The 15651-nt window shown below is 41.6% G+C and overlaps 2 protein-coding genes across 3 annotated transcripts in view; one reads left to right on the plus strand and one right to left on the minus strand.

Moving 5' to 3' along the window:
- LOC112241443 (caspase-14-like) overlaps nt 1-15651 on the plus strand; it is a 21995-nt gene continuing 6344 nt past the window's right edge. The window contains exons 1-3 of one of the 2 annotated variants that reach the window (XM_042315113.1): nt 1-1113; nt 13180-13353; nt 13451-13676. In XM_042315113.1, the coding sequence (XP_042171047.1) occupies nt 13198-13353; nt 13451-13676 (382 nt within the window). In that variant the 5' untranslated portion in view covers nt 1-1113; nt 13180-13197. Of the gene's footprint in view, nt 1114-10314; nt 10725-13179; nt 13354-13450; nt 13677-15651 lie in introns of those variants that run through there. The other variant, XM_042315112.1, reaches the window with a different exon arrangement.
- Nucleotides 2389-4921, minus strand: LOC112241440 (caspase-14-like). Its single transcript, XM_042315114.1, has 5 exons — nt 4580-4921; nt 3988-4204; nt 3756-3869; nt 3071-3183; nt 2389-2957 (listed from the first exon to the last, which is right to left on the minus strand). Exons 1-5 carry the CDS (start codon nt 4733-4735, stop codon nt 2778-2780), a joined length of 780 nt encoding a protein of 259 aa, XP_042171048.1. The 5' UTR covers nt 4736-4921; the 3' UTR covers nt 2389-2777.

The following is a 15651-nucleotide window of genomic DNA, read 5'->3' on the forward strand; positions in this document are numbered from 1 at the left end:
GTGGTATGTAATAGTGGTATATAGATGTTAGTTGGTGGTGCATTTTTTGATATTTATTTTTGTACCTCAAAATGTAAAATGATCTACCAGACATTACCACACAGTAGGTGGCAGCAGGTACAAACTAACGAGTGAATCACATGATACCAAAGAAGAAGAGTCTTGTTAACCACATCTGGGAACAACCAATAGACAGAGATGAAGTTTGACCATCTGTTTGCAGAAAAATAATGTATATATTTGTTTAAAAATATATCGTTTTCATCACCCTTTACTGAAGAAACAACAAGAAAACAACCACCGGTTAGCAGCGCTTATAGCTGAGAAGCGTTTGGATAAGACAGAATAACTTGTTAATGCCTCGGGTTCTCGATAGCAACATCAAAATGAAAACTGTGAAGATGTATTGTATGAGAATTAGAGGTTTTAGGTTCATGTAAAAGTGTCAACCCCTTCTAATTTCCCTAATTGTGTGGCTAGAGTCAAATACGTTCTATAGAACAAACTTCAGGATAAGCAACCGAAATGAATCATTATTGTATGTGTGTTATATTAAACATAGAAGAGGGAGTAAAATGTTGGCAAGCAATAAACATTTCAGAACAACCATGACTGAATTATTATCTTTACACTTTCAAAAATACTAGTCGAATAAGACTTTGCATATATGACACATTTTTTTCAAAGAGATTTATTTGTAGTCTAATAGAAATCAGTAGGGGGTTTAAATACGGGCGACATGGGCGGCCACCCAGAGCGGCATACTGGGGCGCTATACTACAAGCAAGAACCGCCGAATACGCTTGAAACTAATAGCCAAACCGAAAACTGCAGACAAAGATGCTTTCTGCTACTAAGATCAGTGAAATGTAGGCTGAACTGACAACTGAGTGAAGAGCAGACATCTCAACTAGCAAGCAAGTCGCAGCAATGTAGAACGCGAAGGGGGGGGGGGAGATTTTCGGCACAACACCTGTTGTCTTGGCTCGTTCAGTGTGACAGGGTGTGGGGCGGCGGATTAAATACCGCGGTAGGCTCGGACAAATTATGTTGGTGTCATTTTTTTGTGTGCCTTTTATCGTGTCGTGTGGCTGGTGTTAGGAGCCGATCCCGGTGAGTATGCAAACAATACTATGATTTTAAACGTTAACATGCTGTGCAAGAATAACGAATAACGATTTCCCTAATAAAACTATGCATACTTTCAGTGCCTACGAAGTAACGTTAGCGCATAATCATAGCGCATACTCATAGAGAGAGGCTTGGGAAACCGTAACTGCATGCGTGGGGTGTGTCTGAAGATGGACGTTGCAAAATAATTGTGTGGATCAACAGCAATGAGTATGGGTGTAACATCAACGCTGCGTTATTGGTGAGACCGGCCATAGCCAGGTGCACCGCGGGTCGGTTTATTGTTTACATAGCAGTTTAGGAGAATTAACGTAGCAGGTTGGAAGAATTAACGTAGCAGGTTAGGAGAATTAACGTAGCAGGTTAGGAGAATTAACGTAGCAGGTTAGGAGAATTAACGTAGCAGGTTAGGAGAATTAACGTAGCAGGTTAGGAGAATTAACGTAGCAGGTTAGGAGAATTAACGTAGCAGGTTAGGAGAATTAACGTAGCAGGTTGGGAGAATTAACGTAGCAGGTTAGGAGAATTAACGTAGCAGGTTAGGATAATTAACGTAGCAGTTTGGAGAATTAACGTAGCAGGTTTGGAAGAATTAACGTAGCAGGTTGGAAAAATTAACGTAGCAGGTTGGAGAATTAACGTAGCAGGTTGGGAGAATTAACGTAGCAGGTTAGGAGAATTAACGTAGCAGGTTAGGAGAATTAACGTAGCAGGTTAGGAGAATTAACGTAGCAGTTTAGGAGAATTAACGTAGCAGGTTTGGAGAATTAACGTAGCAGGTTGGAAGAATTAACGTAGCAGGTTGGAATAATTAACGTAGCAGGTTGGGAGAATTAACGTAGCAGGTTAGGAGAATTAACGTAGCAGGTTAGGAGAATTAACGTAGCAGGTTAGGAGAATTAACGTAGCAGGTTGGAATAATTAACGTAGCAGGTTGGGAGAATTAACGTAGCAGGTTAGGAGAATTAACGTAGCAGGTTGGAATAATTAACGTAGCAGGTTGGGAGAATTAACGTAGCAGGTTAGGAGAATTAACGTAGCAGGTTAGGAGAATTAACGTAGCAGGTTAGGAGAATTAACGTAGCAGGTTAGGAGAATTAACGTAGCAGGTTAGGAGAATTAACGTAGCAGGTTAGGAGAATTAACGTAGCAGGTTGGAATAATTAACGTAGCAGGTTGGAATAATTAACGTAGCAGGTTAGGAGAATTAACGTAGCAGGTTAGGAGAATTAACGTAGCAGGTTAGGAGAATTAACGTAGCAGGTTGGGAGAATTAACGTAGCAGGTTAGGAGAATTAACGTAGCAGGTTTGGAGAATTAACGTAGCAGGTTGGGATAATTAATACATTTACACATACATGTTATACATTCATAAATCAGTATGTGGCTGAAATATCTGATGTCATGTGCTTTTTTGGCTGTTCAGACTGCAGGAAAAGGAACAGAAGGATTTTAGTCGCTTCAAACTGCCAACGTGAACACGACTTAAGATGAACATGGACTTAAGATGCTTTTGGAAAACCCAGGTTGATTATTTTCAATATTTTCACTCGTAGTGGCCATACATCAACATAAACTGACGTCAATCTTGTGCTTATAACCCTCACCCCCCTCCTCCTCTTACTGTACCTCCTCCCATCTCCCTATCAGAGATACAACTTCTTGGTCAGATTGTTCACAATATGAAGAGAACGCCCTATGTCATCAGATGAATCATCTGTATCTACTGGCTGTAGGTTTCTCTTGATGACTCTGGGTGTTGGCTGGAAATCATGTTCGTATCCGTCCTTTCTACGGTCCTTCCTCTGACCCAGACGTTGGTTCACCTGAAAAAGATCACGGGGAAAATGAATAGTACACGAAACCCCATTTTAAAGACATTTTGGCCGATATCCATCATATGACATTATGAGCAGGTTTCTCCATCAACCGTACTGACCTCTGTGAAGAGTTCATACACATCACGGGTAGCTACTGAATCCTTCGTAAACACCTTATGCATCTCTTCAAACAATGGGCATCCTCTGTCCGGGTGTCTGATGGCAAGTTTTCCTGTGATTAAAAAGATAGAGACATCCTTCAGAAAAAAGGTAACTAAGACTGACATTACGTTATTACATTAAGGATTATAGACTACTCTGTTACGTGACTGACAATACATTAAGGATTATAGACTACTCTGTTACGTGACTGACATTACATTATTACATTAAGGATTATAGACTACTCTGTTACGTGACTGACATTACATTATTACATTAAGCATTATAGACTACTCTGTTATGTGACTGACATTACATTAAGGATTATAGACTACTCTGTTACGTGACTGATATTACATTATTACATTAAGGATTATAGACTACTCTGTTACGTGACTGACATTACATTAAGGATTATAGACTACTGTTACGTGACTGACATTACATTAAGCATTATAGACTACTGTTACGTGACTGACATTACATTAAGGATTATAGACTACTGTTACGTGACTGACATTACATTAAGGATTATAGACTACTGTTACGTGACTGACATTACATTAAGGATTATAGACTACTGTTACGTGACTGACATTACATTAAGCATTGTAGACTACTCTGTTACGTGAAAGCAGGTACCTGGAGGCACTGCATACACTTCCATGGAGTCAGACTCCGTGGGGAGCAACTTTTTTGAGACAGCGCCTGAAGATCTACCTCCGTCTGTGTAAAGGTCTTTAGGACGTCCCTTCACTGAAGAGAAATGCAGAAAATAGAGACAAAACTGTGTATTTATCAATAAACATGTACAAAAAAAAAAGAAATTAAAACGCCACAAGCTTTCAAACACTGATAATGTAAAGAGACACACCTCCCCTACAGGCCTGCACAACAAAGAGCTTGGGTTTCTCACGGAGGGCTGGACACTGGCTGTTGCTAAACATCTTGTAGATATCTTCTAGATCTAGAATCTCTTCGTCATTGACTTCAATGTGTCCAAGTCCACCATGGGCCATGATGAACATTGCGAGGCAACTGACGTCATCGCTCAGGTTGTTTCGAAATGACTTCAGTGCATCAGTTACGTCCTGAAATTGGTCAAATACAGCAGGGTATGAGATTCCAGACCCGGGGGTCATACTCTTTACAGCTGTCATGAGATTGGTCTGTGCTAGCAATTAGCAATTGTTTTTAATTTGCAAAATTGCTAACAAATCAAGTTATCTCACCTGACTGATGCATGTTTTTTACCCACTAGCTGCTGCTACTGTAGTTGTAGGAGACATTAGACGATACAGCATTTTCGGGCAAATCCTAAGTGGTCACTTACTATGCATTGATGTCAATGGGAGACTAAGTTTAAATCTGACTTAAGTCAGCTTAGTTAGTGTTCCCTCTGCTCTGAATAGTGTTATTGGATTGCCTGTTCACAGAAAGCATTGATTTGAATAGATGTGACTTACCTCTTTAGTTTTGCATTTAACACTATAACTAGGTTCAGGAAACTTATTCTGTTTGCAGAGCTCCTTTATTCTCTCAACATCGTACTCAGAGCCCGGTCTTCCCCCACCGCACATGATCACGGCTGCACGTCTGCCACTCAGATCATATCTGTCCATTTCGCAGCCTGCCTCTCAGCCTAAACAATACGGCTCTTGTGTTTGAGTGTTTGACTTTAAGAGATTGAAAACCAAAAGTTATTTCACACGAACGACACCTAAGTAAAAAAAAAAGATCTGTCTCAAAAACAGCTCAGCGGTTATTCTACAACTAGAATAAAATGTTCTACGACTAGAACAAGATCAAACTTTGTAGAGGCATATTAGTGGGCGTGTCATAGTGGCAGTATGCCACACCCCTTTTTTACTCTGATGACATAGCCTTTTCCTGCTGGTATTTTCCCCCCCCAAAACATTAATTAACTTTTACAATGCCTGTGTTAAACATTGAAAAGACCAGGCACAAAAAGCCACTACATTGTTGGAATAAAGTCTACTTTTATAATAGTTTATGTGTGTGTTCTGTAGCTCACTGTTGCTCATCTATGAGGACTGAAGGAAAAATCCATGGGGGAGTGACAGATACAGAATTGCAGCAAGACCGTTTAAAAGAATGAAAAAAACATTGTCTATAGTAAAACAATAGACTACATGCTGTGTTCATTCGTCGGAAGGCTTTTCCCTCCCTTGCCCACGTGTTACTAGTTCTACTTCAGCTCTCATTCATTTGCATTGCTCACACTCAGCCTGGTCTCATAGACAAGACGTAACATAGTACACGTGAATCTGTGACACTGAAATGTATATGATAGCTTACGTTTGGTATGGTAACATAAGACAGATGGTTACCTAAAGTAAAAAAACTAAAGTAGGTTGGTAAGTCGGGGTGGATGGGTGTAACCTGAACGTTCACATCACGGACAACTTTAGCATTTTAACTAATTAGCAACTTTTTAGCTACCTTTGAACTACTTGTTAACTAACCCTTCACCTGACCCGAACCTTAACCCTTTAGCTAACCCTTCCCCTAACCTTAACCCTTTAGCTAACCCTTCCCCTAACCTTAACCCTTTTAGCTAACCCTTCCCCTAACCTTAACCCTTTTAGCTAACCTTTCCCCCAACCTTAACCCTTTAGCTAACCCTTCCCCTAACCTTAACCCTTTAGCTAACCCTTCCCCTAACCTTAACCCGTTAGCTAACCCTTCCCCTGACCCTAACCCCTTTAGCTAACCCTTCCCCTAACCCTAACCTTAACCCTTTAGCTAACCCTTCCCTGACCCTAACCCCTTTAGCTAACCCTTCCCCTAACCTTAACCCCTTTAGCTAACCCTTCCCCTAACCTTAACCCCTTTAGCTAACCCTTCCCCTAACCTTAACCCCTTTAGCTAACCCTTCCCCTAACCTTAACCCCTTTAGCTAACCCTTCCCCTAACCTTAACCCCTTTAGCTAACCCTTCCCCTGATCCTAACCTTAACCCTTTTAGCTAACCCTAACCTTAACCCTTTAGCTAACCCTTCCCCTGACCTTAACCCTTCTAGCTAACCCTAACCTTAACCCTTTAGCTAACTCTTCCCCTAACCCTTTAACCTAACTCCTAACCTTAACCCCTAGCCTAGCTAACATTAGCCACCTAGCTAATTCATTACATATCATATGTACATTTAGCAAATTCATAATATATAATAGGAATTGTAATTTGTAACATATCATACTAAGTGGGTGATGGACATCCACAAATGAATACGTACCATATGAAACGTAACATAACATACTAAATGGAATGTGTCGGATTTACATACAGAATAATACGAAATGCTGTGAGACCAGGTTGTCACACTAGCTGTTTGTTTGTTCCCAGTAACCTGTTTTCAAAGAACACCTCTCAGCCAACATCTATTACCAAAACAGAGCAGAACAGAGAGGAAACGTAACATATCATACTAAATGGAATGTGTCGGATTTACATACAGTATAATACGAAATGCTGTGAGACCAGGTTGTCACACTAGCTGTTTGTTTGTTCCCAGTAACCTGTTTTCAAAGAACACCTCTCAGCCAACATCTATTACCAAAACAGAGCTATTCCTCTGTTCCACAATGTAAATGTCATCCAACTTCCCCCTTATCATGCTGTAGAATAAAGGATGGGGACATTATAATGGCCTCAAGACAAAGATAACAAACATTCATATTGAAACTGAAAGTCTCAGTAGTGAATTGTTTGCAACAGACACAAGGTGAAGAAAAGGACTCTGTGTGCCTGTTTACAGTCTGAGTTGAGAGAAACGGTCTGGGGGGAGGGGGGAGGTGCTGAACACCGTCTGTGGAAAGTACCGGAAGAATCCACTCCTGACACAGATGTTGACAAAAGGACACAAAACATGGCATTTGAAACGACACTTTTGAGGACGAGTTGTTTTGTAGTTCTTTCTTTCTGTGTTTTGCCTCTTAACCGAGTCAACAACGTCTCTAAACACCTCGGAGGCCATATAGTGCACTAACCCTAACCCTCTTAACCGAGTCAACAACGTCTCTAAACACCTCGGAGGCCATATAGTGCACTAACCCTAACCCTCTTAACCGAGTCAACAACGTCTCTAAACACCTCGGAGGCCATATAGTGCACTAACCCTAACCCTCTTAACCGAGTCAACAACGTCTCTAAACACCTCGGAGGCCATATAGTGCACTAACCCCTAACCCTCTTAACTGAGTCAACAACCTCTCTAAACACCTCGGGGCCATATAGTCAACAACGTCTCTAAAACCTCGGAGGCCATATAGTGCACTAACCCTAACCCTCTTAACCGAGTCAACAACGTCTCTAAACACCTCGGAGGCCATATAGTGCACTAACCCTAACCCTCTTAACCGAGTCAACAACGTCTCTAAACACCTCGGAGGCCATATAGTGCACTAACCCTAACCCTCTTAACCGAGTCAACAACGTCTCTAAACACCTCGGAGGCCATATAGTGCACTAACCCTAACCCTCTTAACTGAGTCAACAACGTCTCTAAACACCTCGGGGGCCATATAGTGCACTAACCCTAACCCTCTTAACCGAGTCAACAACGTCTCTAAACACCTCGGAGGCCATATAGTGCACTAACCCTAACCCTCTTAACCGAGTCAACAACGTCTCTAAACACCTCGGGGGCCATATAGTGCACTAACCCTCTTAACTGAGTCAACAACGTCTCTAAACACCTCGGGGCCATATAGTGCACTAACCCTCTTAACTGAGTCAACAACGTCTCTAAACACCTCGGGGGCCATATAGTGCACTAACCCTAACCCTCTTAACTGAGTCAACAACGTCTCTAAACACCTCGGGGGCCATATAGTGCACTAACCCTCTTAACTGAGTCAACAACGTCTCTAAACACCTCGGGGCCATATAGTGCACTAACCCTAACCCTCTTAACCGAGTCAACAACGTCTCTAAACACCTCGGGGCCATATAGTGCACTAACCCTCTTAACTGAGTCAACAACGTCTCTAAACACCTCGGAGGCCATATAGTGCACTAACCCTAACCCTCTTAACCGAGTCAACAACGTCTCTAAACACCTCGGAGGCCATATAGTGCACTAACCCTCTTAACTGAGTCAACAACGTCTCTAAACACCTCGGAGGCCATATAGTGCACTAACCCTAACCCTCTTAACCGAGTCAACAACGTCTCTAAACACCTCGGGGCCATATAGTGCACTAACCCTAACCCTCTTAACCGAGTCAACAACGTCTCTAAACACCTCGGAGGCCATATAGTGCACTAACCCTAACCCTCTTAACCGAGGCCTAAACACCTCGGAGGTGCACTAACCCTAACCCTCTTAACCGTCAACAAGTCAAGGCCAACGCACTAACCCTAACCCTCTTAAACACTAAACACCTCGGAGGCCATATAGTGCACTAACCCTAACCCTCTTAACCGAGTCAACAACGTCTCTAAACACCTCGGAGGCCATATAGTGCACTAACCCTAACCCTCTTAACCGAGTCAACAACGTCTCTAAACACCTCGGGGGCCATATAGTGCACTAACCCTAACCCTCTTAACCGAGTCAACAACGTCTCTAAACACCTCGGAGGCCATATAGTGCACTAACCCTCTTAACCGAGTCAACAACGTCTCTAAACACCTCGGAGGCCATATAGTGCACTAACCCTCTTAACCGAGTCAACAACGTCTCTAAACACCTCGGAGGCCATATAGTGCACTAACCCTAACCCTCTTAACCGAGTCAACAACGTCTCTAAACACCTCGGAGGCCATATAGTGCACTAACCCACTAACCCTCTTAACCGAGTCAACAACGTCTCTAAACACCTCGGAGGCCATATAGTGCACTAACCCTAACCCTCTTAACCGAGTCAACAACGTCTCTAAACACCTCGGGGCCATATAGTGCACTAACCCTAACCCTCTTAACCGAGTCAACAACGTCTCTAAACACCTCGGAGGCCATATAGTGCACTAACCCTCTTAACCGAGTCAACAACGTCTCTAAACACCTCGGGGGCCATATAGTGCACTAACCCTAACCCTCTTAACCGAGTCAACAACGTCTCTAAACACCTCGGAGGCCATATAGTGCACTAACCCTAACCCTCTTAACCGAGTCAACAACGTCTCTAAACACCTCGGAGGCCATATAGTGCACTAACCCTAACCCTCTTAACCGAGTCAACAACGTCTCTAAACACCTCGGAGGCCATATAGTGCACTAACCCTCTTAACCGAGTCAACAATGTCTCTAAACACCTCGGGGGCCATATAGTGCACTAACCCTAACCCTCTTAACCGAGTCAACAACGTCTCTAAACACCTCGGAGGCCATATAGTGCACTGAACCAGAAGACATCTTAGACGTGGCAGACAGTAGTACTGGTGGTGGCATGGTGGTAGTGCGTCACACCTTACACACAATCCACCTCTCTGAACTTTTGTAATGACTTGACATATGAATGCAGATATTTAACCCCAAACATTGATTCAACTTTTACAACGTCTGTGTTTTAAATGTGGAAAAAAGGCCAAGACACAAAATGCAATTTGAATCGGTTTAGGTCATCTGGCCACTTGTTATTAAGGTAAACATCTAAGGGATGGGGCGGGAGAAACATCACCTCTCTCGCATTCATCACTATGGATGCAGCATCTAGCCATCCATGGGATCAAAATTATTCTTTTCAATGTGAAAAGTTTAAAAAAAATAAAAACTGCATGTACCAAATCCCAGATTGACAAAAAAGTTGGTTTCTCGTTTGATCATTATTATTGCATTTGCAATGTACTTATGAATATGCGGGGGGGGTACTCATACGGTTTGCAACAAACCCAGAATGCTTTAGAACACACTCTCAGTGGGATGTCATTTGATTTGTAAATGTCAATGCGGAAGGTCAGTTCAGATGGCCAAACATACACTGTATTACCAAGACTAGACTGAAATGTTCCTGACTGGCCTAGTTACAGTGTTGACCTAAGCTTTACTTTTGATACTTACGTATATTTTATCATTTTTACATTTACTTTTTATATTTAAGGATATTATTTAAACCAAAATACTTTTAAACTTTTATTGATATGATATAATAGAATAATAATATAAAATGACTCAAGTGAAAGTCACACAGTAAAATATGATGATATATGATTCATATTTTACTGTGTGACTTTCACTTGAGTCATTTTCTATTAAGGTATCTTTACTTTTACTCAAGTATGACCATTGGGTGCTTTTCCCACCACTGTACTCATACTGAAACTGAAAGGGTGTGAATTGTTCACAACAGAGACACTTCATACAGCAGCTGGTTTACTGCTGTTAATCGAGGTCAGGGGAAGGTGCTGACGGAGTCTTTGGAAAGTACCTCAACCTCCCTGACAAGAATGAAGGGAAGAGGGAAGGTGCTGACGGAGTCTTTGGAAAGTACCTCAACCTCCCTGACAAGAATGAAGGGAAGAGGGAAGGTGCTGACGGACTCTTTGGAAAGTACCTCAACCTCCCTGACACAGGTGAAGGTGGAAGGACACAAACATTGAGATTGAACATTTGAAAACAACACTCTTGTAGACAGCATGGAAAGGCAAATGGTGAGTTGACTCTATTGACTACATCAGGCAAATGGTGAGTTGACTCTATTGACTACATCAGGCAAATGGTGAGTTGACTCTATTGACTACATCAGGCAAATGGTGAGTTGACTCTATTGACTACATCAGGCAAATGGTGAGTTGACTATATTGACTACATCAGGCAAATGGTGAGTTGACTCTATTGACTACATAGGCAAATGGTGAGTTGACTCTATTGACTACATCAGGCAAATGGTGAGTTGACTATATTGACTACATCAGGCAAATGGTGAGTTGACTCTATTGACTACATCAGGCAAATGGTGAGTTGACTCTATTGACTACATCAGGCAAATGGTGAGTTGACTCTATTGACTACATCAGGCAAATGGTGAGTTGACTCTATTGACTACATCAGGCAAATGGTGAGTTGACTATATTGACTACATCAGGCAAATGGTGAGTTGACTATATTGACTACATCAGGCAAATGGTGAGTTGACTCTATTGACTACATCAGGCAAATGGTGAGTTGACTCTATTGACTACATCAGGCAAATGGTGAGTTGACTCTATTGACTACATCAGGCAAATGGTGAGTTGACTATATTGACTACATCAGGCAAATGGTGAGTTGACTCAGGCAAATGGTATTGACTACATCAGGCAAATGGTGAGTTGACTATATTGACTACATCAGGCAAATGGTGAGTTGACTCTATTGACTACATCAGGCAAATGGTGACTACATCAGGCAAATGGTGAGTTGACTGACTACATCAGGCAAATTGACTACATCAGGCAAATGGTGAGTTGACTATATTGACTACATCAGGCAAATGGTGAGTTGACTATATTGACTACATCAGGCAAATGGTGAGTTGACTATATTGACTACATACAGCAAATGGTGAGTTGACTCTATTGACTACATCAGGCAAATGGTGAGTTGACTATATTGACTACATCAGGCAAATGGTGAGTTGACTCTATTGACTACATACAGCAAATGGTGAGTTGACTCTATTGACTACATCAGGCAAATGGTGAGTTGACTCTATTGACTACATCAGGCAAATGGTGAGTTGACTCTATTGACTACATCAGGCAAATGGTGAGTTGACTCTATTGACTACATCAGGCAAATGGTGAGTTGACTCTATTGACTACATCAGGCAAATGGTGAGTTGACTCTATTGACTACATCAGGCAAATGGTGAGTACATCAGGCTGAGTTGACTATTGACTACACTACATCAGGCAAACATCAGGCAAATGGTGAGTTGACTCTATTGACTACATCAGGCAAATGGTGAGTTGACTATTGACTACATAAGGCAAATGGTGAGTTGACTCTATTGACTACATCAGGCAAATGGTGAGTTGACTCTATTGACTACATCAGGCAAATGGTGAGTTGACTATATTGACTACATCAGGCAAATGGTGAGTTGACTCTATTGACTACATCAGGCAAATGGTGAGTTGACTCTAATTGACTAGGTACAGCAGTAGTGCATTGTTTTTGATTCCAATTACTAATCAGAACCTTCCCCCTGGGAAAATGTCCTTAATGTTACGTGGAAAGACACAGGAACCCAAGAGCAGACTCAGAGCAGGAAACAGGGATATGGAGAGATATGGAGTGCAGATCTGGGCAAGATCTGGGCAAGGTCGGATGTGTTGCAGACAAACCAGATGTGGAGACTGAGGTTGGAGTAGAACAGGGTAAACAGGTCCTGAGGGAAATCCAAGGTAGTTGGGTGGTGAGATGTGGAACAGGAGACAGACACCGAGCAATACTGCAATGAGAGGATAAACAGTGTCAGTTAGGGAAACGGGCACAGCAGAGTAACAGAATCTTGAATAATCACAAATGGCTAGAATCATGAACTGACTGAACGGAGATTACGATCTGGCAGCGTGGAAGTGGCAGGACTGAGTATTTGTAGAGGTCTTGATTATGGAATGGGTCTCCAACCACACAATCACACAGGGAGAGAGAGAGAGACAGAGAGATAGAGGGAGAGAGGGAGAGAGAGAGAGAGACAGAGAGAGAGAGACAACGAGAGACAGAGAGAGAGAGGGAGAGGGGGAGAGAGAGAGAGGACAGAGAGAGAGAGACAGAGAGAGAGAGTGAGAGAGAGAGACAGAGAGAGAGAGAGAGAGAGAGAGAGAGTGTGTACAGGGGGAGTAACTGCAGGTCAAGAAGAAACCAGATGAACACCAGAGGGCGTAGCAGGAGCAGATGTGACAATTAATTCACTATTATACAGTCCTGACTGAGATTTGAAAACTGACTTCCCAACCAGTTGTGAATGAAGAGTTGAAGAGTTAAGCCACAACTTTTTAGTTTTGGGAAATGACATATAGAAGGGAATCATGGCACCTCTAACCCACATTACTACAAGTACAATTCCTTATCAAAAAATCACATCTTCTGATGCAGAATGTTGGTTTTGTTGTTTAACAGAGGCCAGCGAGTTATGACATGAGTGGACAACGCAGAGCTTTATTGCTAATTGTCAGGGACAAGGAGAAGATGAAGAGTAACCGTTGCGGTTTTGAAGTTGACCGTCAAACAATGGAGAAGTTTTTTGAGGGGTTTGGTTTCCAGTATCACAGTGTGCTGGACGAAACAGCTCAGGTATGACAAAGGACAGTTCTGTCATTTATTTGATTGATTGTGTAACATGATCTCATTGATCGATCTGTTTATTGGTCAGTTTATTATCTCATTTCAGGAAATGAAGGAGAAAGTCATAAACTTCAGAAACAGCATCAACAGGAGCAGTGGGAACATCAGCTGTGTGTTTGTGGTGACTTCGTCTCACGGACACCGGGACGTCATCATAGGTGCAGATAAAAAGACCCTGGCAGTAAAAGATATAATCGAACCGTTTGGAGACGAGCTGTGTCCCAAGATGAAGGGGAAACCTAAGGTCTTCATCATAGATGCCTGCAGGGGGAGTAAGTTTAAACGTTCCTACCTCGTCTCGTCTAACACGAAGGCTCAGCATTCCCCAACAGTCCCGTTACAAGTCAGAATGTTGGAACAAACTTCATTTCAACTCACTTTACCTGTCTTCTGACGATTGTGTCCCGGTGTCGGGAGGTAATGTGAAATAATATCCACAGGGGAAGTGAGATCAACCTGGCCTTCAGTACACTGGGTTATATATCAGTTTGTATTAACACATTTATACTGAACAAAAATATAAACGCAACATGCAACAATTTCAACGACTTTACTGAGTTACAGTTTATATAAGGAAATCAGTCAATTGAAATTAATTCATTAGGTCCTAATCTATGAATTTCACGACTGGGAATACAGATATGCATCGGTTGGTCACAGATACCTGAAAAAAAATGTAGAGGCGTGGATCAGAAAACCAGTCAGTATCTGGTGTGACCACCTGGAACACGCTGTCGTACACGTCGATCCAGAGCATCCTAAACATGTTCAATGGGTGACATGTCTGGTGAGTATGCAGCCCATGGAAGAACTGGGACTTTTTCAGCTTCCAGGAATTGTGTACAGATCCTTACGACATGGGTCCGTGCGTAATCATGCTGAAACATGAGGTGATGGCGGCGGATGAATGGCAGTCTGATGTTTAGGCAAATCTCTACAATGAGGGGTAGTTTAATCAATAACAGGCTTAACTAAATGACAAGACAGAATACAATATGGAATTTTAATGAATAGTTTGGGCAAGGCCTCATCTCAGAGGAATGCTTCTCAGAGGAATGCTTCTCAGAGGAATGCTTCTCAGAGGAATGCTTCTCAGAGGAATGCTTCTCAGAGGAATGCTCCTCATAGGAATGCTTCTCAGAGGTGGAAGGTCATTTGGAAGACTGTTGCTGCAAAACAGCAAGTGGGAGACCTAAGGTTTGAGTAGACATATACATATTCCCCTGTATTTATGCCCATTGGTTGACAGAAAGGGAGGTGATTATTGTACGAGTGAGCCCATAGGTTAATCAGCAAGCGTGGTGGAATTGGCTTGGTGTGTCATGCCCATAGGCTGAAGTTAATAGTTGAATGACATTCCCCACGCTTGACAATAGTAAAGGAGGAAGAGACATTATGGTGATGAGGTAATGTAAACATTACCATAGTAATATCTGTTATGTGAGATAGTAGAGACGTGATGATGTAACAATGTAAACATTACCATAGTAATATCTGCTATGTGAGATAGTAGAGACATTATGGTGATGATGTAACAATGTAAACATTACCATAGTAATATCTGCTATGTGAGATAGTAGAGACATTATGGTGATGATGTAACAATGTAAACATTACCATAGTAATATCTGCTATGTGAGATAGTAGAGACGTGATGATGTAACAATGTAAACATTACCATAGTAATATCTGTTATGTGAGATAGTAGAGACGTGATGATGTAACAATGTAAACATTACCATAGTAATATCTGTATGTGATATGTAACAATGTAAACATTACCATAATAATATCTGCTATGTGAGATAGTAGAGACGTGATGATGTAACAATGTAAACATTACCATAGTAATATCTGTTATGTGAGATAGTAGAGACATTATGGTGATGATGTAACAATGTAAACATTACCATAGTAATATCCTATGTGAGATAGTAATGATGTAACAATGTAAACATTACCATAGTAATATCTGTTATGTGAGATAGTAGAGACGTGATGATGTAACAATGTAAACATTACCATAGTAATATCTGCTATGTGAGATAGTAGAGACGTGATGATGTAACAATGTAAACATTACCATAGTAATATCTGCTATGTGAGATAGTAGAGACATTATGGTGATGATGTAACAATGTAAACATTACCATAGTAATATCTGTTATGTGAGATAGTAGAGACATTATGGTGATGATGTAACAATGTAAACATTACCATAGTAATATCTGTTATGTGAGTAAACAT

Source organism: Oncorhynchus tshawytscha, unplaced genomic scaffold, assembly GCF_018296145.1.
Source record: "Oncorhynchus tshawytscha isolate Ot180627B unplaced genomic scaffold, Otsh_v2.0 Un_contig_4859_pilon_pilon, whole genome shotgun sequence".
Lineage (NCBI taxonomy): Eukaryota > Metazoa > Chordata > Actinopteri > Salmoniformes > Salmonidae > Oncorhynchus > Oncorhynchus tshawytscha.